Source organism: Lynx rufus, unplaced genomic scaffold (genome assembly GCF_022079265.1).
Source record: "Lynx rufus isolate CCGP_SWC_20201006 ecotype Redwood Valley unplaced genomic scaffold, mLynRuf1.p SCAF_3, whole genome shotgun sequence".
In the NCBI taxonomy this organism is placed as follows: domain Eukaryota; kingdom Metazoa; phylum Chordata; class Mammalia; order Carnivora; family Felidae; genus Lynx; species Lynx rufus.
The window spans coordinates 38,011,824-38,034,080 of record NW_025814845.1 but is presented as its reverse complement, the minus strand read 5'-3'; the positions used below and the strand labels follow the sequence as shown (position 1 = coordinate 38,034,080).

Here is a 22,257-nt window from a genome sequence, read left to right as displayed (position 1 = left end):
GAATGTCTGTGCATCCTGATAATGTTCATTCTTAAAATGTTTAGAAGTTGTGCTTGTTTTCTTCCAAAAATTAGAGAAAAGATCTATTTCTTCTTTCATTTCCTGTTTCTGTGGGTTTTGTTTTTGTTTTTGTTTTTGGCTATAATATGATAAAACTGGAAGTTTTTCTTTCCTTACGTGTTTCCTTTATTAAATGCATTTTGATAGCGCACAGTGTATTCTAGAGAGGTACACACCCAACTTCTGAACTTCGGTTCCCTCGTCTGTCAAATAGGAGACAAATACCTACCTTGTAAGACTAAGTGTTACAAACGCTATTTATAAAAATCCTTAACTAATACCTGCCATGCAGACACATAAAAAGTGTTGATGGTGGCGATCGTTGGGTAGTAAGTAATAAAGAGTACACAGCGTGGCTAAGTAGTGTCCCTAGCTGTCATTGTCAGACTTGAGGCATAGCTAGACCAAATGAGACTGTTCAGGAGAAATTATAGGTTTATGTTAACTTGTATTTCACATCTCCGGCCTGGAGCACATTAAACATCCCTGTGAGGAAAGCAATATGGTAAAACCACAACACAGCACACGGTAAGTGGAATATAAAAAATTAGATCACAGAAATGCAGTGTTGCATTATTGCAAGGTCAGTGAAGTGTCTGGGGCCAGCCCATATGACTAGCACCATGAATTCTGGAATAAGTTCCGGAAGTCAGGCTGACTGATCCAAGACTAGCCTATTCCTGACTAAAGTTTGGCATCACGCGGTGGTAGATATCTGCTCTGTTTTAACTCTCAGTGGGTAGCCACAGGCTGACTGGGATGTATGGGACAGCAGCTTCGATTGTAGCAATGTTTTCATTACCTTAGGGCCTACTTTATGGGCCCAACTGAGGGAAGATCAGGCTGGGAGAATACAGGGCCTCCCTGCTTCTTGAATGGGCCCTGGTTTCCTGCCATTTTTCCCTCCCAGGCTTTGCCTCAGTATCTCCACCCTTATATTCTAGTCCCTTCATCTGCCCTACATTCTCAGAAGGTACGAATTCTGGCCTAGTCCCTTTGAGAGATAGAAGGAAAAGGTGGGAGGACAAGAATCAATCTCCAATTGTAATATTCTCGATTTTTCTCTCCGGGCTAGTGATGATAGGGTTCCAATCTTTTGCGTGCATTTACAGATGGGGAAGTGGAAACTTCCTCGTGGTTACATAACCAGTAAAAAGAGAAGCATTGGTTTCATTAAACCAAACCAAAATCCATGGTCTTTCTATAATTTTATCACTTATCTTTCTGTATTTTTAATGAAAAAAAGTTTATTGTATAAAGGTTTGATTATATATAGTTTACTTACAATAAGTTCGTCAGCTTGGTGTGGATGTAAGGAGCACTTGGGGAATACTGTTTTCAGTTTCTTCTTAATACGAGATAATAGTGTTTTCCTAAAAAGAGGTATTCAGACTACCAAGTAAAAGATTGTCATGCCTCTACTTAATTGATGAGCCAGTATTCTGAAATTCCTTTATCAATGAGACATGATTGTTACACTTTTATGGTGATGTGTTTGCCTATAAAAGATTTAAAAGCTTCTTATAATTATACATTCATAAAATTCCTAGTTAAGTATCTCTGCTTAAAGATATTATGGGTTTAAAATTTAGTCTTCCATTGTGGGACAAAGGTTAAGTTGTTCTTGTAGAGTCTGAATTCTTTTTTTTTTTTAATTTTGTTTTTATGGTTTATTTATTTTTGAGAGCAAGAGAGACAGAGCCTGAGTGGGGGAGGGGCAGAGAGATGGAGACAAAGAATCCAAAACAGGCCCCAAACTCCGAGCTGTCAGCACAGAGCACAACGCAGGGCTCAAACTCATGGATTGTGAGATCATGACCTGAGCCAAAGTTGGATGTTTAACTGACTGAACCACCCAGGAGCCCCTAGAGTCTGAATTCTTGAACCTTACTATGTAGAATAAATTCAGTTTCTGCACAGTATTAACGTGGGATGTTCAAATCTCAGCTTCCACCAACAGACGAGTAAACTTCTTTCCTGTATCATAAGGCTACTATTTTTAAAAGGTTCATTGAGGGGCGCCTGGGTGGCTCGGTCGGTTGGGCTTCCGACTTCGGCTCAGGTCATGATCTTACAGTCCGTGAGTTCGAGCCCTGAGTCAGGCTCTGTGCTGACAGCTCGGAGCCTGGAGCCTGTTTCAGATTCTGTGTCTCCCTCTCTCTCTGCCCCTCCCCTGCTCATGCTCTGTCTCTCTCTGTCTCAAAAATAAATAAAAACATTAAAAAAAAAATTAAAAAAAATAAAAGGTTCATTGAGAACTAAGAAAGGTTGAGTTTGGATTACAGCTGCTTCTTCACTTAATCCCTATTTGATTTTGTGATGGAGTGCATTTTCTTCAAACTCGATTCCAGACTCAGTCCTTCAGGACAGTCCCAATTTCTAGGAAATCTGCGATGAATGCTCTGATTCTCCTCTGGTCAACAACAAATACCAATCCACTTAGCCAAGATAGAGCTATAGCCTTCCGTCCTGGACTAAAAGTTCACTGTGAACCTTCCAAAGCTGTGTCAGCTACCTGTATCCCTCTGCTGGCACAGTATTTTAAGAGTGATGCTAGGGGTACCCAGGTGGCTCAGTGGGTTGAGCATCCAACTCTTGATTTCAGCTCAGGTCATGATCCCAGGGTCATGAGATTGAGCCCTGCATTGGGCTCCACGCCCTGCTTAAGATTGCCTCTCTCTCCCTCTGCCCCTCTCCCCTGCTCGTGTGCATGCGCGCGCACGTTCTCTCAGATAGATAGATAGATAGATAGATAGATAGATAGATAGATAGATGGTGTGCTAGTATTCTCCGCGCTGTGCGAGTTTAGTCACCTTTCTCATTGAGCTGAATCCATGTCAATGAATAGTTACTTACTGGATTTCTTGTGTTTCTTGTCTCTCATTACAGTGTAATTGTGGTTACTATTTCTAATGTTTCTCACCTATTTACTAGGTTTGAACTAGCTCCTGATCATTATTCTGGGCTAAATTCGGCTCCTTCCTCATAGACTCTTGGTTTGCCTTTGTCAAAAATAAATTATCTTTATTTTAAATAAAAATCTCTCCTTTGTCAAACCCTCAAGGAAGATTCTCACCATCTCTGAATAATTAGAATTCTCTGCTTTTCTTTGCCCTAGTCTAGTTTGTGGCTGTCTTGGTAGTATTAAAATCTCTATTACAATTTTACCCTGTTGGCGAAGTGTTCTATAATGTATGTTGTTAAACCTTTCAAGGAAATGTGTAATTCCCATGCATTTTTTGTTTTAATTGGACTTCCAGCAAAAGAATGTGATAAATCATGATCTTGGCTCCAGACACACTGTCATCATTGACCTCTGTGTGTTTGTTTACACTATACTGATTACCTGTGAGCTCCACCAATACCTATAATTTAAGTCTCATTATGTGAATCTCTCCTAGTTCATTGCCTGGCTACCCTCTTCCCATTTTTCTGATTTTTATGTTAATTATTCTCTTTAAAAAAATGCTTTCCTATATGTTTGAATATTAAGTTTCTCTTGTCTTTGAACTTCATAAAAAAATGTATCATGCGTATGTTGTCCTCTGGGACTTAACATTTTCACTCAACAGTATGTTGTTAGAATTAATCCATGACGTGTGTGGCTATACATTATTTTTTTCTTAGGCATGTAACTGCTAGTGTGTTGGGGCTCCACCTTCTTAGGTTCATTCCTGGAGCCCTGCAGACTAAACTGACAGATGTCAGATTATCAGGAGAAAAGGTTTATGACATATGCATATGGAGGCCTTCATAGGGAAACAGTTGAATACACAAAGAATGGTTAAGCCCCAAAACTCAACAAAGCGCAGTACATTGTGAAGTGACAAGACAAAGGAAAAATGTTTGGGCTTCTAGGGGTGGTAAATTGGGAAAAGGAAAATACGTGGGGGAAACTAATGGAAGATAAGGGCTCTTTAGTAAGTTTGTGCAGACCTGTCTCCTTACCAAGTCTTCTTCTTTTTGTGGTACAGGAAAGAGGAGGGGAGACTGCTTTTAGGCAGAAAGGGGGAGGGTGGAGAGCTCTTCCTGCACCTGCTGTTTCTCAGTTGCCTTCAGCTCAAAATAATTCTCAAGCCGAAGTGCCACATTTTGTGGTGGCATACTTTGATCTGCTTCACTAGATGGTAGGCTGTGTAAAAAATTGATTTAAACTTACACCAGCAATGTCTGTGAAATCTGATTCATTTACATTATCTGTGCTGTTTGGTGTTGTCAGACTTTCCCCCACTGAATAGGTGTAAAATGATACTTTGTGTACTTTCATCATCCTTATTACTAATTAAGCATCTTTTCATACGTTTATCATCTTAGGAATAAGTACAACAAAGGGCAACAACAGAAAATTATAAAACCTTGCCAAAAACTTAAAGAAGTGAAAAGATACTCCATGTAAATGAAGAAGAATACAGTTAACCCCAAATTGATCTATAGATTCATTGCAACTCCAATAAAAATCCTAACAGTTTTTATGTAACTTGGGTGACTCTAGATTGAATATGGAAGAACAGTGGGCCAAAAGTGGCTAAGTGCTCTCTGAAGAAGAATAAAGGGTACTTTCAGTATCAGACAGCAAACTTATTTATAAAGCCTGATAATGGAGACTGTATGATTTTGGTACCGACATATAAAAATTAATAGAATAGTGAGCTCAGAAGCAGATCCACAAATATTTAGAACTTGAATATATATCAGCGGTGACTTGTGTAATCTTTAAAAAAATTTTTTTTCCTAATCTTTATTTTTGAGAGAGGGAGAGACAGAGTGCAAATAAGGGAGGAACAGAGAGAGAGGGAGACACAGAATCAGAAGCAGGCTACAGGCTCCGAGCTGTTAGCACAGAGCCTGACGCAGGGCTTGAACCCACGAACCGCAAGTTCATGATCTGAGCCAAAGTTGGATGCTTAACCCACTGAGCCACCCAGGTGCCCCTATAATCTTTGATCCATCAGTTCCTCCTTTTGGGCTCTTTCCCGTGGAACTATACAAGTATATAAAGTTAGATGTCAAAGATTTTTTTTTTTTTTTTTTTACAGCACCAGAGGATCATTTATTTCACAATCCGTGAACATTTTAAATAAGAAAATATTCTAAAAAGAATATGAAAACATTTTCCAATTGTTAAAACATTTTTTAAATGCTTGCTATGTAATTATATGTAACATAGAGCCAGTTCTCACCTGGCAATAAAGTGCTCCTAAAGTTAATGCATACACAAATTGTTTGAGACTCATAATGCATTTTTTCCTGTAGGAGTCATGTGATACATTATGGGTTTTTCAGATATTAATCCATAACAATCATTCTAATGTTATATGTATATAATGTTATATGTATATATATAAGTATATGAAGACTGTAAATTTCTTGAAACTGGGAATCGTCCTATACACATTTAAATTTCACTTTCTAGCAGACAGCTTTGCATATGATGGGTCCTCCAATAAACACTCCTTAAACAGTTCATTTTTTTAAGTACCTAATGTGTTATGGCAGCTGTTTTGGAGTCCAGTTTTAAGTCTCGAAATCCTGGCTCTGCTACCTACAGGATGTAAGTCATCGTGCAAATTATATAATCTCGCTGCACCTCAATTTATTTGTCTATTAAAACTGTGATAATCATAATACCTACCTCATAATGTTGTGGGGAGTAAATGAATTATTACATATAAAATACTTATAAAATAACAGTACTTGCATACCAGGATTCAATGCACATTAAATATTATTAGCTTTTAAGCACATCTCCCCAGCTAAATTATAAACTCTTTGAGACAGAGCCAATGTCCTATACTTTTTATAATACCAGAGCCTGTATAATTTCTTACATAATATATGCATTAAATATTTATAAAAGTATGTAATAAAAGGAATGAATGAATGATTATATGCTTACAATACTTTCTCCATAAAAAAATCAAATATACACAGGATTGGTAACATTCTAACATTTGTTACAGTAAAAAAAAATGTGATCAGAAATTAAATAAAATTTAAGACTTGTCAGAGAACTACAAGTATAAGTAAGAGGAGAAAAGAAACAGAAATCACTACCAATGGGAAATTCTTCCTTATATTTTAGACCCTGGAAGACAGGGACTTTTATCCTATGTTTCTTTCTTTTTTTTAAATTTAATTTTTTATTTTTTTAGATTTACATCCAAATTAGTTAGCATATAGTGCAACAATGATTTCAGGAGTAGATTCCTTAGTGCCCCTTACCCATTTAGCCCATCCCCCCTCCCACAACCCCTCCAGTAGCCCTCAGTTTGTTCTCCATATTTATGAGTCTCTTCTGTTTTTTCCCCCACCCTGTTTTTATATTATTTTTGTTTCCCTTCCCTTATGTTCATCTGTTTTGTCTCTTAAAGTCCTCATGTGAGTGAAGTCATATGATATTTGTCTTTCTCTGACTAATGTCACTTAGCATAATACCCTCCAGTTCCATCCACGTAGTTGCAAATGGCAAGATTTCATTCTTTTTGATTGCCGAGTAATGCTCCATTGCGTGTATGTGTGTGTGTGTGTATATATATATATACACACCACATCTTCTTTATCCACTCATCCATCATTGGACATTTGGGCTCTTTCCATACTTTGGCTATTGTTGATAGTGCTGCTATAAACAAGGGGGTGCATTTGTCCCTTCGAAACGGCACACCTGTATCCCATGGATAAATGCCTGGTAGTGCAATTGCTGGGTCGAAGGGTAGTTCTAGTTTTGATTTTTTGAGGAACCTCCACACTGTTTCCCAGAGTGGCTGCACCAGCTTGCATTCCCAAAATGTCTAAGATGTTTATAACATCATATTGATTATTGAAAATCTAGAATGACATGGCAGGTGATAGGAAGCTCATTAAATACAACATATACTGAGTATTATGTGGCCATTGAAAAGAAAGGAGGAGCTCTAACTACTGCCATGGAAAGAGGAGGCATCATTTTCTTAAGAAAAATCAGGTGTGTGGGTGTGGATAGGAAAAATCTGGAAGGATATGTATCAAGCTATTGATAGTGATTGTATATGGGAGAAGGGACAGGGATTTTACTTTCTGGTTTTAAATATTTTCATTTGGTTTACATATTTGGAAGTAGCATATAGTTTTTAAAGAACTAAACAAAACAAAGATATTTAAATTACGATTTTCTAATACTAATAAGGCCATGAATAGTTTTAAATTGTTGGAAAAGTTGGTGTCATTTTGGCTACTGTTTATGATAGAAAAATCAGACTATATATGGAATGTGTGGCTGACTCAGCCAGAGGTTGCTTTCCCATAGGTGTTGCAGAGAGGTACGTGTGACTGTCTTAATTTCCTGACAATTACAGTAAATCAGCAATAACGACTACTTTTTCCCCTTTATGGGCCTAGTTCAAGGATTTGTGATTATACAGCCAATATTCTTAAATTTAGAGGTTATTAAATTAGATTGGTAACTAAATTCTCTGAGAAAATAATAGAATCCTTAGAAAAAGGGCATATTGACAAATTAGTAATTGATCATACCATGGAAATGAAAACTGGTTCTTGATTTAATTAGTTGAAATGTGGAGAACACTCATAAGACTTATAATCTACTTAGCTCTTGCTGATTTTATGATTTTTTCATTCTAGATTCCTGTTCATCCTGTGCCCGATCCCTTAGTTCATGAAGTTCTAAACTTAGCTTTTAAGCACTTTAAACATAAGGAAGGGTAAGTAAAATACTAACTTGGGATTGTTGCTTTTCTCCTAGTCCTGGGTTAGACTGTTTAAGTATAATTTGAACTCTCTCTGATCATTTGTTTTGTTTTTAGAGTTCAAAGCATTTATCTTCCTTTTTCTTTTCCTTCCTTCCTTCCTTCATCTTCCTTTTTCTTTTCCTTCCTTCCTTCCTTCCTTCCTTTCTTCCTTTCTTTCTTCCTTCCTTCCTTCCTTCCTTTCTTTCTTCCTTCGTTCCTTCGTTCCTTCCTTCCTTCCTCCCTCCCTCTTTCTTTCTTTCTTTCTTTCTTTCTTTCTTTCTTTCTTATCCCCACAAAATGCTTCTAGGAAAGTTTGTTTGTCTGTTTTAGTAGGCTTCATGCCCAATGAGGGGCTTGAATTCATGACCCTGAGATCAAGAGTTTCTTGTTTTACCAACTGAGCCAGCCAGGCACCCCCATTGGAAAGATTTTATTAAAATAATTCTTAAAACTGTTGATTGGATTTATAAGAATTAGAAGGCTAAATTTCACGACAAAGTAAAACTCAGAGCTAGATGAAAATTTGTGTGGTTTTTATTATTCTACAGATGACTCTTCAGAAAAAAACTTTGTAACCCTCTGATGAGAAACTTTCAGATTTATGTAAAAGAGAGTTTATAGAAAAATTAAACAGCACATTTGTTCTCTTGTTGTTTCAGATATTCAGGAACCAACACTGGGAATGTGCATATTATTGCAGATTTATATGCAGAGGTGATAGGGGTTCTTGCCCAGTCAAAGTAAGTATTTAAATCACTGATTTCAGTTGTATTTTAGAATGCTTCATTGTAATTGACAATGACAGCATTAGATCTGATTTTTTTCATAGTTATTTTGCAGTCTCCTCCACTTTTTATTACTTAGCTGCTCTATTTCTTAGAGGATTTTAAAGTAATACCCGTACATTAAGTATACAACTTGTTTTCATTTATTTGGGGTTTTCCATAAATGTCTGAATTGAGGAAGTCAGAAAAGTGCCAGGAATAGTCAGGACATTACCTTATTTATTTCTAACTATTCTATAAGAAGTGTTTTTTCACATCCTTTTTTGTTTTTTAAGAACTCTACAGAGCTAATAACAACTTTTAATACTTTCTAGTTGAATGGTTTTACTTCTGAGATGGCATTTCAGTGTTTTCCTCCTAATCATTTTATTTAACACTAAATAGAATTTTGGATAGGTAGAAGAGATTCCAAAAAAGAAAGAGAAGATACTAGATGATTCCATAAAGGTGTTATTCATTAGGAGTTACACCCATTGAATTGTCTTGAACCATCATTATAGTAAAGAGTAAAAAAGTTTATCTGTAGTATCTTGTGGTTGATCATAAGACTATGCAAGAGTTTGAATTTCCTTTGTTGCCACTGGGAAATTTGTAAGGTAAAAAATTATCAATTCAGATTTTCTTAGATGTCATTTAAGAAGTGTTTGGTTCTGAAATCATCAGATAAAACCCTTTCTAAATTCTAAAAAGCCAAGTACAATTCTTGTTAATGTTTGCTTCCTGTGAGTGTAGTGGCTGATCATTATTATGAGAAATTTAATAGAAGAGAAAAACCCTTGGATTCTAGTGTTATTGCGATGGGAAGGTTTTTATCCATTGTATATTTTCTTTTTAAAATGCAAAAGAATATATTCGTGGAAAATGGTATTATATTCTCCAAGACTCAAATGGAAATGGCTGATATTTCCTATCATATATCCATATTTCATTAATACACAGTTTTCTTTTTCCCCTCTGTAGTCAATAACGATTAGAAAATATGCTTCATTTCCCATTTTAACTTTTCAAAAACTGGTTTCCCCCAGTAACAATAACAGTAAAATCTTTAGCTGTTTCATAATAAATAAAGGGGGAAATTAAGTATTTTTGATTACTAAACTGGTAAGTATCTTTTTGCAATGTAAGCAGAGAAAAAACTTAGTAGACTTACCAGTTGTGGTCATTTGAATCCAGGATGGTGCTTTCATTTGAAAGCATTTTGATTCTTGAGCTTAGTCACATTGTGTGAGACCGTGTGCCCCACTCCTCTCCTTCAGTTTTTCTCCAGCATAAGGAGAAACTAATTTTAAGTGATGGTAGTCTAAAATTGATTGATTCCTGTCTTTGAACACATTTATAGTCTCCAATCCGTTCTCCATATAACTCAAATTACAGGTTTTATAAAAAGGAATACAAACTGGAGACACTATCTGATTTATGGGGTAGATTATTTGATTTGATTTGACTATGATTATTAACGATTAAATGGTAATGGAGCTGTATTGACGATGTTGTAGGAATAAAGACATCTTATTATATCTTCTTAAGGAACTTCTAACTTTAAAATAAAGGAACAGCAGATTTCGAATAATATCAAATAACTTTATTTCCCTCTGTGCTTTTCTAGTAATTTTGATGAGGGTAGAGAAAGGACATAATGTTTATGTAAAGTATCTTTTGATTTCAACCTTGAGTATCATGTGGGACATTAGTGTTTTGAATTCCTATCCACTTATGTATTCGTGTATATTAAAGATTTCAGGCTGTGAGGAAGAAGTTTGTGACAGAATTGAAAGAACTGCGGCAAAAGGAACAAAGTCCCCATGTGGTACAAAGCATCATCAGCTTAATAATGGGAATGAAGTTTTTTCGAGTAAAAATGTATCCTGTAGAAGATTTTGAAGCATCATTTCAGTTCATGCAGGTGATATACCTTCTCCATTGTGGTGATTGGAATTAACCTAACAGTGGTTATGCTTGCTCTTCGTGACTTAATAAAGGAAACATATATATTACTAAAGGAATATATATATATATATATTCATGGCATCGTCAGTAATTCCTTAGTTCCAGTGTTAAATTGCCAGTGGTGTGAATTTACTTTCTTTTTATATTTGAGTGTGTTTTGACTTTAGCTTTTTGGTAAAATCGCAGTATTTACAAACTTACCATGATATTAAAAATTCTTAAACCTAAAATATACCTCTTTGCCCCTCCAGGAATGTGCTCAGTATTTCTTAGAAGTAAAAGATAAAGATATAAAGCATGCACTTGCTGGTTTATTTGTGGAGATTCTTATCCCTGTAGCTGCTGTAAGTATATTTTAATTTCTATATTGTATGTTAAAAGTACCTTTTTACTGAAGAAGTTGCCACGTGAAATAGTCTTACTTTCCGGTAATTTCATAGACTGTTATGTGGGAAATTTGAATGTCATATGGATATGGGGAAAATGGTCATTAGCCAAATGTCAGTAGAGCATTGATTGGCCTTTTAATTAAAAGAATAGGCCCAGGTCCTTAAGATTCAGAGACTGCAAGGAGGGCAGAGTATTTGCAACCCAGCCTCTAGGTAACGGCTGCCTGAAGCAGCTCAGTGCAAAATACTGCATTTACTCGCGGCTTCTGCTTCTTACAATATGGTGGCCATTTTAACAGCCTGTACTGTAACATATATCTTGGAATTTACAGGACTGTCTCGATTTTAAGTGTTCTGTAGTTGCTACACCTGCCAAAATATGTATTCCAAATTATTTAGAAAATATGATTATTATAAATATATTATTTATATAACATAATTTCTAGGGCAGCAGATTTATAGAAGCCTTTCTTGACATAAAAGTAGTGTGTTATTTGAAAATAATTTTGCAGTTACTAGTAACAGCATGCTATAAATAGGATTAAGGGATTTTATAATACTTAGATGCTAGGTTTGTTTCCTGGGGTTTTTGTTTGTTTGTTTTTACCCAATTCAGTTGTTCTGTATGATATGTGATATGCAACTCACTTTCAGTATACTACATATTGCTGCATAAATGATATTCTTTTCATGTATATATATATATTATATATGTCATCATTTCATTTTAAACTTGAAGTAAAATTGACATACAGTATGCATATTTAAAGTATATAATTTGACATGTGTATGCACATGGGAAACCATCACCATAATCAGGATAATGTACATATCTGTCACACCCTGGAAGTTTCCTTATTTTCCTTTTTAATCCACCCCCCCACCCCCCACCACCACTCACCTCACCTTTGGGTAGTGCAACTATTCATCTTCTTTCTGTCACTCTACATTAGTTTTGGTTTTCCTAGAATTTTATATTAATGGAGTTTTACAGTAGAAAGCCATTTTTTGGCTTCTTTTACTCTGCATAATTATTTTGAGTTCCAACTATGTTGTGGAATGTATCAGTAGGTTTTTCCTTTCTCCTCGTTGCATAGTATTTCATTGCATAGATATACCACAGTATAGATAACACCACAGTTTGGTTGTGGTCATCTGTTTTGGATCCGTTTGTTCCAGTTTTGGGCTGTTACATATAAAGCCGCTGTGAACATTTATGTCCAAGTCTATGTATGGGACATATGCTTTTATTTACCTTGGGTAAATATCTAGGGATGGAATTGGTGGACCAAATGGTAGCTATATGTTTGATTGTTAAAGAAATTGTCATACAACGTTCCAAAGTTGTTGCATCGTTTTGTATTCCAAGGAGCCGAATGTGAGAGTTCTAGTTCCTCCACATCCTCACCAACACTTCTTTGGCCAGTTATTATAGTTTTAGCCATTCTGCTAGCTGTGTTGTGGTGTCTCACTGGGGTTTTAAAATTTGCATTTCCCTAATGACCAATGATTTTGAGCGTCCTGTATTTGCGGTCCATATGTTTTCTTTGACAAAATGTGTGTTGAAATCTTTTCTTATTTTTTAATATGGAGTTGTTTGTATTCTGATTGAGTTTTAGAGATATATTTTTATGTATCTTAAAAATATATTTTGGGGACACCTGGGTGGCTCATTTGGTTGAGGGTCTGACTCTTGGTTTTTGGCTCAGGTTACGATCTCCCGGTTTCGTGAGTTTGAGTCCCACAGCAGGCGCTGCACAGCTGGCGGCTCGGAGCCTGCTTAGGATTCTTTCTCTCCCCCTCTGTCTGCCCCTCCCCCACTCACCCTATCTCTGTCTCTCTCAAATAAATAAATAAACTTAAAAAAAAAAAAGAAAAGGTGGACAGGGAGGGGTGCCTGGTTGGCTCGGTTGAGCGTCAGACTCTTGATATCGGCTCAGGTTATGATCTCACGTTTCATGTGTTGGAGCCCTGCATGGGGCCTCGCTCTGACAGCGCAGAGATTCTCTGTGCTTGGGATTCTCTGTCTTCCTCTCTCTCTGCCTCTCCCCTGTGCTCACTCGCACGCTCTCTCTCTCTCAAAAATAAATAAACATTTTAAAAAATAAAATAAAATGAAGTTTTAAAGTCTTAGAAGAAAAAAAAGAAAAGGTAGACAGGGAACTGGAAGCAAAGTGAAAGTTTTAAAATATTAATGACCGTGATTGGCATGATTTTTTTTTTTTACCTGTCTTGAATATTTACTTTGAGGATTTTAAAAAAAAAAATTGATTCTTTTTTAATGGGTACAAACAAAAGTCATGAATAGAGCTCAGTAGGTAGTGTGAGTCAGATAGCCCCCCACCCCAGGTTTCAGCCAAGTCTGGGGTTTTTATTTTATTATTATTATTTTTTTGATAAACCTATCATTTATCAAACCGTCAGGTTTTAGTCTATTTTCATTAGTGCATGTATTTCAATTTCTTTTTCTAGAAGTGGTTTGGGTTGCTGCTTCTCTATCCCACATTGTCATTTGTGCTTCCCCCTTGTCTGAAAATCTGTTTTTGCCAGATACCTAACTGGGATTAGGTTGTATTTTTAAGGTAATTAATCAAAAGGAGCAGGTTGTAGGAGGAAAGACCCTTGACGGTCCTTGCGGTCCATGAGTATTGTGTTACCTGATTCTTCTTTTATGCCGTGTTTGTGTTTGTAGTTTGTTTGCTAAGGCAGCCCTCATAAAGTGCCTCAAACTAGGTGGCTCAAATAACAAAAATTATTGTCTCACAGTTACGGTGAGACCAAGGTGTTGGTGGGTTGATTCCTTCTGAGGGCTGTGAGGAAGCATCTGTTCTGTGCCTCTCACCTAGTTTCTGATATCTTTGGCATTCCTTGGCTTATAGAATCAGCACCTGAGCTCTGCCTTCATTTTTGCGTGGTGTTCTCCTTGTGTACGTCTTTGTCCAAATTGCCTGTTCTTTTTTTTTTTTTTAAAAATTTTTTTTTTTTTCAACGTTTATTTATTTTTGGGACAGAGAGAGACAGAGCATGAACGGGGGAGGGGCAGAGAGAGAGGGAGACACAGAACCGGAAACAGGCTCCAGGCTCCGAGCCATCAGCCCAGAGCCCGACGCGGGGCTCGAACTCACGGACCGCGAGATCGTGACCTGGCTGAAGTCGGACGCTCAACCGACTGCGCCACCCAGGCGCCCCATGCCTGTTCTTTTTTAAAGGTGACCCATCATGTTGGAGTAGGGTCCCCTCACCCCAATATGACTTTATCCTAACTTAACCAATTACATCTGCAATGACCAAATGACACCTGCCTTTTCCAAATAAGGTCACATGGTGAGGTACGCTGGGTTAGGATTTCAATACCTGAATTTGGGGTGTGGGGGAGGTGACATTTCAATCCATAACACCCACTGCTGCATATAGCACTCATTCTGTCTGGAACATTCTTGCCTCTTTAATAACCTCCCTCCCCACTTTGCCTGGTTGGACTCTACTTATTCATTCATCACATGTATTGAATGCTTTCTTTGTATCAGAGCCTCTTCTGTGCATAGGCAATGCAAGAATGGTCAAGGTAGGAAAGACACCTTGCTTTTGTAGAGCTATTTCTAGTGCAGAAAACAGCTAGTAAACTAGTATGTAAAATATCTAGTAGATGGATGGTGATAAGTACTGTGGAGAGATGTACAGTAAGATAGGGGGGTAGGAATTGCTGAAGGGGTAAGGGAGTTGAAATTTTGAATACTGTGATTAGCTGAGACCACCCCCTCGAAGGAGATGGAGATGACTGAGCAGAAGCTAAAGGAACGAGGGAAAAGGCATGCTGTATCTGAGGGAAGACTTCTTGGGCACAAGGAACCACTGTAGACTCCCTAAAGCACAAACATGCATGATCTGTTCTAGAAACAGCAAGAAAGCTAGCTGGTGCTGCTGGATCCCAGTGCAGGAAGGCAGAGTGTGGAGGACAAGGCAAGAGAGGTCACCTGGGATTTACTGCTCTGTATCAGGGAAGGGATGCTGGATTCAGCTTTGGTGTTACTTCCTTGTGGAGTTTTTCCGTCGGGGCCCCTTGTGAATGTGCCCAGAGCACAGAGAATTTCCTCTTGCAGCATCTGTTGGTTGTATCACATACTCATTGCCTGTTCACTTGCTTGTGTTTTCTCAGAACAGGGACCACCTTTATCTCAGCGACTTGACAGTTGGTCATTTGGCAGTTTCTAGTACTTTAGTGAGATACTCGGTGAAGGAGTCACTAATTTCACACCTTAGAGAAAGTTCTCGTAATTTCTGTACAGTTTAATATTTGTGACCATTTTCTTTGTTTTTGTATTATCTTTTCACCTAGGCTGTTAAAAATGAAGTGAATGTTCCCTGTTTGAAAAATTTTGTGGAGATGCTTTATCAGACTACTTTTGAACTGAGCTCCAGGAAGAAGCATTCATTGGTATTGAAAAGCATTTCAAACCTTTACATATTTAATTAGGAGTTGTAGTAATTGATTGCTGAATTGAGGGGAGATTGAAAAGAATTGTAAGAATTGAAATTGTAAAATTTCCAAAACGCAACATAAGGGCAAATTTTATACATTTTTCCTGCTCTTTTTAAAACATTCTGTTCTTAATTTTACTGGCTCTACATTTGATAGGTTATTCAGACTTCATTCAAGGTATTTACCTATCTTGACAGGTGCTTTAAGTTATGCATTATACTATGTGGAAGCTTGCATATACTCCTATTAAACCATAAATTTCTTTATTTTACATTATTATTGCACTCAGAAGTATTAGATTATTGGGGCGCCTGGGTGGCGCAGTCGGTTAAGCGTCCGACTTCAGCCAGGTCACGATCTTGCGGTCCGTGAGTTCGAGCCCCGCGTCAGGCTCTGGGCTGATGGCTCAGAGCCTGGAGCCTGTTTCCGATTCTGTGTCTCCCTCTCTCTCTGCCCCTCCCCCGTTCATGCTCTGTCTCTCTCTGTCCCAAAAATAAATAAAAACGTTGAAAAAAAAAATTTAAAAAAAAAAAAAAAAGAAGTATTAGATTACTTAGGAACCATTGTCTATCTAATGACATCATTTCTATTCAGAGATTTAACCACCCGCTCCATGTAACTTTGAAGGAGTTTGCTGTAAATTTTTATGCAGCTTGGAGAAAGTGTGGAGAATTAGACAAATACTTGACCACTTAAGATAGAGATCTAATAATGAATAAACACTTATTGTGCCAGGCATTGAACTAATTACATTTGCATTGTTTTACTTTAAACCTCCCAGCCCCGTCTATCATTCTCCAGTCCATGTGTTAGCAACGGGAGCCTTGGAGCCCTTAATTATATCCACCCTGAAGTCATGTGCCTGGCAAATAAAAAGCTGAAACTTTGATGCCAGTCTGTGCTTGATCCCAGGGCTTGTGTTCCTAACCACTGTACTCGTTGAGGGAGTGGTGGCTCTAGGGAAAAATGAAAGCATGCTCCAACTCAGGGCAATGAGACAGATCAAGGAGTTGTTCTTACAGAAAACTTGCCCTTTATCATTTTTTTGTTACGTTACTTTAGGAGACCGTACTTCTTAAGACAAATGGGAAAACTGCCTTTGTTTCTGGGGATATGATTTACAAATCTGTGCTTTCTCATGAAAAATGTTAATTCTCTTTTCCCTATCTCCTGTAGGCTCTTTATCCACTAATTACCTGCCTTTTATGTGTCAGTCAGAAACAGTTTTTTTTAAATAACTGGCATATTTTCCTACAGAACTGTTTGTCACATTTAAAGGTAAGATATAATCACATTTCTGACCTGTAGATACTGACTGTAGTATATTCATTTGTGCGTATATATTGAACAGTGTGTAATAAAACCCTCATTATTATTGGTGCATTAGAAGAATAATACTTTACCACATTACTTTTCTTAAATGTACTTTATTCTTTCTGTGGGGAATCACATATTGACATGAATCAACTTTTGATTGAAAACTTAGTTTGTCTTAATGCAAAATTGTACATTTTTAACAGCTGTTTGTTTTTATTATCTTAGATCTAACAATATTTGTGCTAAAAACATGCCTTTAGAGTTACAGAGTGTTAATCTTATAGAATCCTCCGGATATTATTTTGTGTTTCGTTTTGAGAAAATTCAGTCATGTTGGCTCAAGTCTGAAAATGAAAAAAGCCTTGATAATGAAATGTCACTAAAAGCACATTTGATGAAAGTGTGCCAGCCAAACCTAAGAGTGTGATATTGGATCCACAGGGATACAGAATCTCCTGAAATGATTCTGACTTGAATCAAGGGATAGTTGTTACTAACACTATTTGGCACGCCCACGTCCGGTCTCTCTTTAGTGTTGTAAACAAGACTGTGAGATAGAAGGATCTTTATCTTCCCAGGATACTCTGCTAGCAGGATCTAACAGGATCCGCTTTTCTTCTGTGGATAGGAGCTCAGTTAATGTCTGACACGGGACATGGGAATATTCCTCACCTGCATGTCATGGAAATGCTTGATTTGAACACTGTTTTAATACCTAGATGAGTACATTTGAATATTTACTTACAAGTTCTAGAAGCATGACAGACATGGCATCTTATTTCCTGTCATTCCTCTAAGTTAGGATAATACTGGAAACCTTATACTTTGAAGACAATGAAAGCGAGGCACAGATAGATTAAATGACTTTTCTCTGACTCTATAGCTCACTGTGGTATTTGAGAAATAGTGGTATTTGACTTTTCATTCCCACTTTGAGAATGATCCACTGGAAACATTATCCTATATATCTTTTCCGTGACTTTATACATCATTTCCAAAAGTGCCTTGATTACTTAAAAAGGTATACAGAAAATAAAAGTCTTTGAGAAACATTTTTGGCTCTTTTTCTCCTAGATACTCATTGATATTATTCATATTTGGATGAGACTTGATATACTCTCTTTCTTATTTATGAAAATTCCCAGGACCAAATCAAGCTTATTAAACTCTTTATGTCATGCAACCAGAAAATAAGCTTTATTTAATTAATTACATTATATTGTTTTCTGTCCTCATTTTGATGATTCATACCGATACAGGTACTAAAAGGAGGAATTGATAATTTTCTGGGTAGTATGATTTTCCATACTTTCAATAAAATATTTTCAGACTCGCATTTAAGTGTTTTCTGAAAGGTTGCTTTGTTTCATGACAATCCATACTTTTCTGTTGCTTGTTGGAATTGTTGTATATATATATGTTTCCACCTAACATATTTGCAATTCTTTCGCAGCACCTTAACTTTTATTTTTTGTCTTAAGGCTTTCATTTGAAATGCTGTTTTCTTTGAACCCTTACCTCCTGTTAAATATCTCTGGCATATTGTCCATTTTAATTAATGGCAATGTCGCTCTGCCAGGCTCAAGGAGATAAGAGCCACCTTAGCATGAATATTTGGAATATAGTTGTCTTGGCCATTAACCCTTAACTTACATTAAGGCTCTATTCAGCAGAAATTTTACGAATTGGCTCCTGTTTATTAAGTTTTAGATACTGTGGCTACACTGCAGAGTTGAGGTAAGGCATGGAGTATTCAGTAAAAAACCTTATGCTAGTTATCTGTTGCAACAGATATAATTGATTTGCTATATATATATATATATATACACACACACACACACACACACACACACACACACAGGAAAAACTGGTTCAAGATAAAGGCCTAAACTGATTCTGTTTTGAGATGCAAGAAACCTCATGATTTCAAAAAAATCCATAACAAGTTTTCACTTACTAGACCTATTACTTCTTAAAGCTGATTCTTATTAATACTTCTATATACTAGATGCTTAAATACAACCTCTCATTTAATTCTTACTGTAAGTGAGGCTGAAAGAAGATAAATAAGTAACCCACGGCCAGGGGGCCAAAAAGGGATAGAGATAGGTTTGCATCTAGATCTCTTCTGCTCCATAATGTTTGTCGTTTGAGATCCATCCGTTATCTGTTAATGGACTATGAGGAGTTTTGCTGTACTAGATATTTTCAGACAATATCTGGCTGTCATTCTGGGATATTAAAAAAGGCATTATTCTCCAGAGTCATAAGAATAAATAGAATCTTTAATATTGTACACTTTTTAAAAAGTTACCATATCAGTATTTGAAGGTGGTGACCGCGGAACAGGGGCTTTCGCCCCATCGGCCCATAAATAGCATGAGAAAACATCCATTTGAATTCACAGAAGATGTCACATCTGTCATTTTTGTCCTTAAACAGAATTTGGTAGTTTTCCTATTCCCCTATCTTTTTATCAGTCGAGGTTATTATGTGAAAAGTGATTGTAAGGTTTCTGAAGAATAATTAGAGGGGGTGTGGGGGGGAATAATAAGAGTAGTGGAGTTCAGATAAAAATAATTTGAAGGTTGTTTTCTATAGCGCATGCTTATTTTCTTCTAAAAATTTAAACTTGCTAGAACTCGAGTGCAGTGCTTTGAGAGGAAAATTTAGGTACTTAATAATTTAAATATTTTCTCTTAGTTTAAGGATTATATAGATGTATCCCAAGTTATAGGATTTTTTTTTTTCCTTTAGTGTTTCTGGCCACTGTCTTGGAAATTTCAAATTTCTTCTAAATAGAGGCCTTGGTGAAGAGCTGTCTTGTTTTGTGCTTATTTTCATCTAACATGCATGTGCTGTGTCTCATGTTTATGTTTGCTGTCTCACATTGCTTTATTTAGATGCCATCTAACAACAGTATCAGAAAACAAATAGAAACACTCCAGGTGAGTTGTGTTGATGTTACAAAGTAAAATATTGCTTTATCTCCTTTAAGTGTGGCTTTTTTTTTTTTCTTTACCCATTGTTGCATTGCATGTCTAATGTATTTATTCCAGCCCGCTTCTCCTCTTGTAAAAGAAGACTAGCACACAGCAGGGACACTGTACATGTTTAATATTAATGTCATCCCAAGAAGATGAATTTACGAGCTACAAGTGATCATGAATGTTGATTCATAACCAAAATCCTCCATTTTAAAATATCCTGTTTAATCTGTTGTTTAATTAACATTACATTAGTGACACTGTTATAGATGAAATTAAAAAAAAAAAAAAACATTTTCCGATGCAGTTAAGGAGACAGCTTAGATTTTAAGTATGATTTTTGATGCATGACTTTTTAAAACTTGTCTCCTATTGGTTTGGATTTTAAGCAAAATATTTTGGGTTTGGTTCATGGTAGAAAAAAGGGAAAGATACATTAAAATGATTGCGGCCAAAGAACATACTGGACATATCAAATGTTTATTGGATTTTAATGTATGTAACAATCTGCTTATTCGTATTATACCAAAATGGTAACTGGGGAATTATCTACTCTTTGGTTAAGGCTCAGATCATTTTAGGATGTTTTTATTATTCAGACATGTTTGACAGCATTTCAGTGGCTGAATACACAATAATTGATGTATCATTTTTCATCTTAGTTTTGGCTTTGTTCAGTGTAGAATAAGTCTGCTTTGTAAACATAGGAGTCCATCTTGGAAAGTTTGAAAATCAAGTTTTTTTCATTCTAGATATCTCAGCCCTTCACGTAAAATAATCCAAAATACTTTATTAACCATTTATATGAAGACATTTTTATGTGGAATTGGACTTAAATATTTTTAATATATAACATGTATTAATTTGTATCAGTTGTATTTTTAAAATATAATTTAATGTGAAAATACTATTTGGAATGTACATCAAACTAATTGAACATTTTTTGATACCTGATATCTTGCATTTAAGTGACAGAAAAAAAAGTTACGTGATAGAAAAGAAAGTACTATAAAAAGCTTGGTTGTTACGAGTAACCTGCACACATTACTTACTACTTTATATGTTACCTTAGTTACATTAGTAATTAATAACTACTTGGGGAGTGTATTTGAAATTTGGAATCATTATGATTTGGCAATAGAAGTAGGGACTGATGTTGAGACACTGACCAGCAGAATAATTGGTATTCCATTCTTAATTATATCAATTCTTCACATAGATGTGCAAAATTCTATTTTCTGATCGCTCTGTTTCTTTTACTTGTCATTTGTTATCTTTTTGTATTGCTTTTAATCATACATAGTTGTCCATTTTTCTATTTCTCAAGAAAAAGTAAAATAGAATGGCTAAATTACTTAGAATTTTAAAACTCTGTTTTGTTTGTTGCTGTATATAAAATAATTACTCAACAATAAATCCCCCAAACTAAATTAAATGAATGCTGATTTATGACAGTCAGTGCATCCTACAACCAATCAACATACACAAAGAATTTCTCCTAATAAAGTTGACCATGAGCTACATTTTCAAAATTCAGCATTAAATCTCATTACATGACCGGTCATCTGAGAACCTTACTTTTTATAATAAGTGGTATGAAGAAAAAGTTTGCTGATCAAGTTGTGATTGAAATGAAATAATTTTCTTATTCTAAATGATAATAATTTAAGTAATGTCTAAGTAAAATTTAAAGGTATAACAACTAACATTTATGGAGCATTTAACATGTGCCAGCAGTGTCCCGAGTGTTTTTCACACAAAAACTTCCTTAATGTGTGAGGTAGGTACCATTTTATCTCCATTTTTAAAGGTGAGGAAATTGTGGTACCAAGCGGTATAAAAGTGCCCCCAAAGATGAGGTGTGGCCAGTCATTCCTGACTTCAGAGTCCTTGCTGTTCCGTAGTCCCTCTTGTAAGGATAATCACTCAGCCATAGTTTGCGTTATTTCATAAATGCAAGTACCCATAATAACCTTTGGTGGCCTAAGTTTTAACTAAGTTTGGACTGCAGTGAATTGCTCCAAAGATAAGGAATCCTTCTATCATGATGTCAATATTGTGTGAACTGTTTACTGCCAAGTAGGTTGATGTGTGTATAAGATAGGAGTTCTTTCAAGTATGAATATCCTTCTGATATTTTTACTAAAGGAATGGCTCGGAATTACCTCTCAGCTTTCTGTACTTACTATATACCGAACATATATTTACATATTTAAACCTGCTTTAGATTGAATACAGAGAGGAGTGGGATAAGGGCTTTTAGTTGTTGGCAGAGACTGTATTTAATCTTAAATGATTGCAAGTAGTTTAATAAGTTTATTTTTTATTCTCTCTTGTTTTTGAACAGAATAAAGATCCTAAAATGTCTCGAGTTGCACTGGAATCTTTGTATAGATTGTTGTGGGTTTATGTAATTAGAATAAAATGTGAAAGCAACACTGTAACTCAGAGGTGAGTGTCTTTGCATTAAAATGGATTTTATAAAGATCTTGGTAAAAAAATCACACTGATGACATTATAGTTAACATTTTATAAAGACCTTGAGAAGGAGAATGCATTTTCTTG

At 36.1% G+C, this 22,257-nt stretch overlaps 1 protein-coding gene across 4 annotated transcripts in view; it reads left to right on the top strand.

Annotated features, from left to right (window-relative positions):
• FRYL (FRY like transcription coactivator) overlaps window positions 1–22,257 on the top strand; it is a 303,326-nt gene that overhangs the window by 171,876 nt on the left and 109,193 nt on the right. For all 4 annotated transcript variants that reach the window (XM_047091763.1, XM_047091761.1, XM_047091762.1 and 1 more), the window contains 7 exons: window positions 7,681–7,760; window positions 8,447–8,527; window positions 10,307–10,475; window positions 10,771–10,863; window positions 15,245–15,343; window positions 16,565–16,666; window positions 22,040–22,143. In XM_047091763.1, the coding sequence (XP_046947719.1) occupies window positions 7,681–7,760; window positions 8,447–8,527; window positions 10,307–10,475; window positions 10,771–10,863; window positions 15,245–15,343; window positions 16,565–16,666; window positions 22,040–22,143 (728 nt within the window). The remainder of the gene's footprint in view (window positions 1–7,680; window positions 7,761–8,446; window positions 8,528–10,306; window positions 10,476–10,770; window positions 10,864–15,244; window positions 15,344–16,564; window positions 16,667–22,039; window positions 22,144–22,257) is intronic.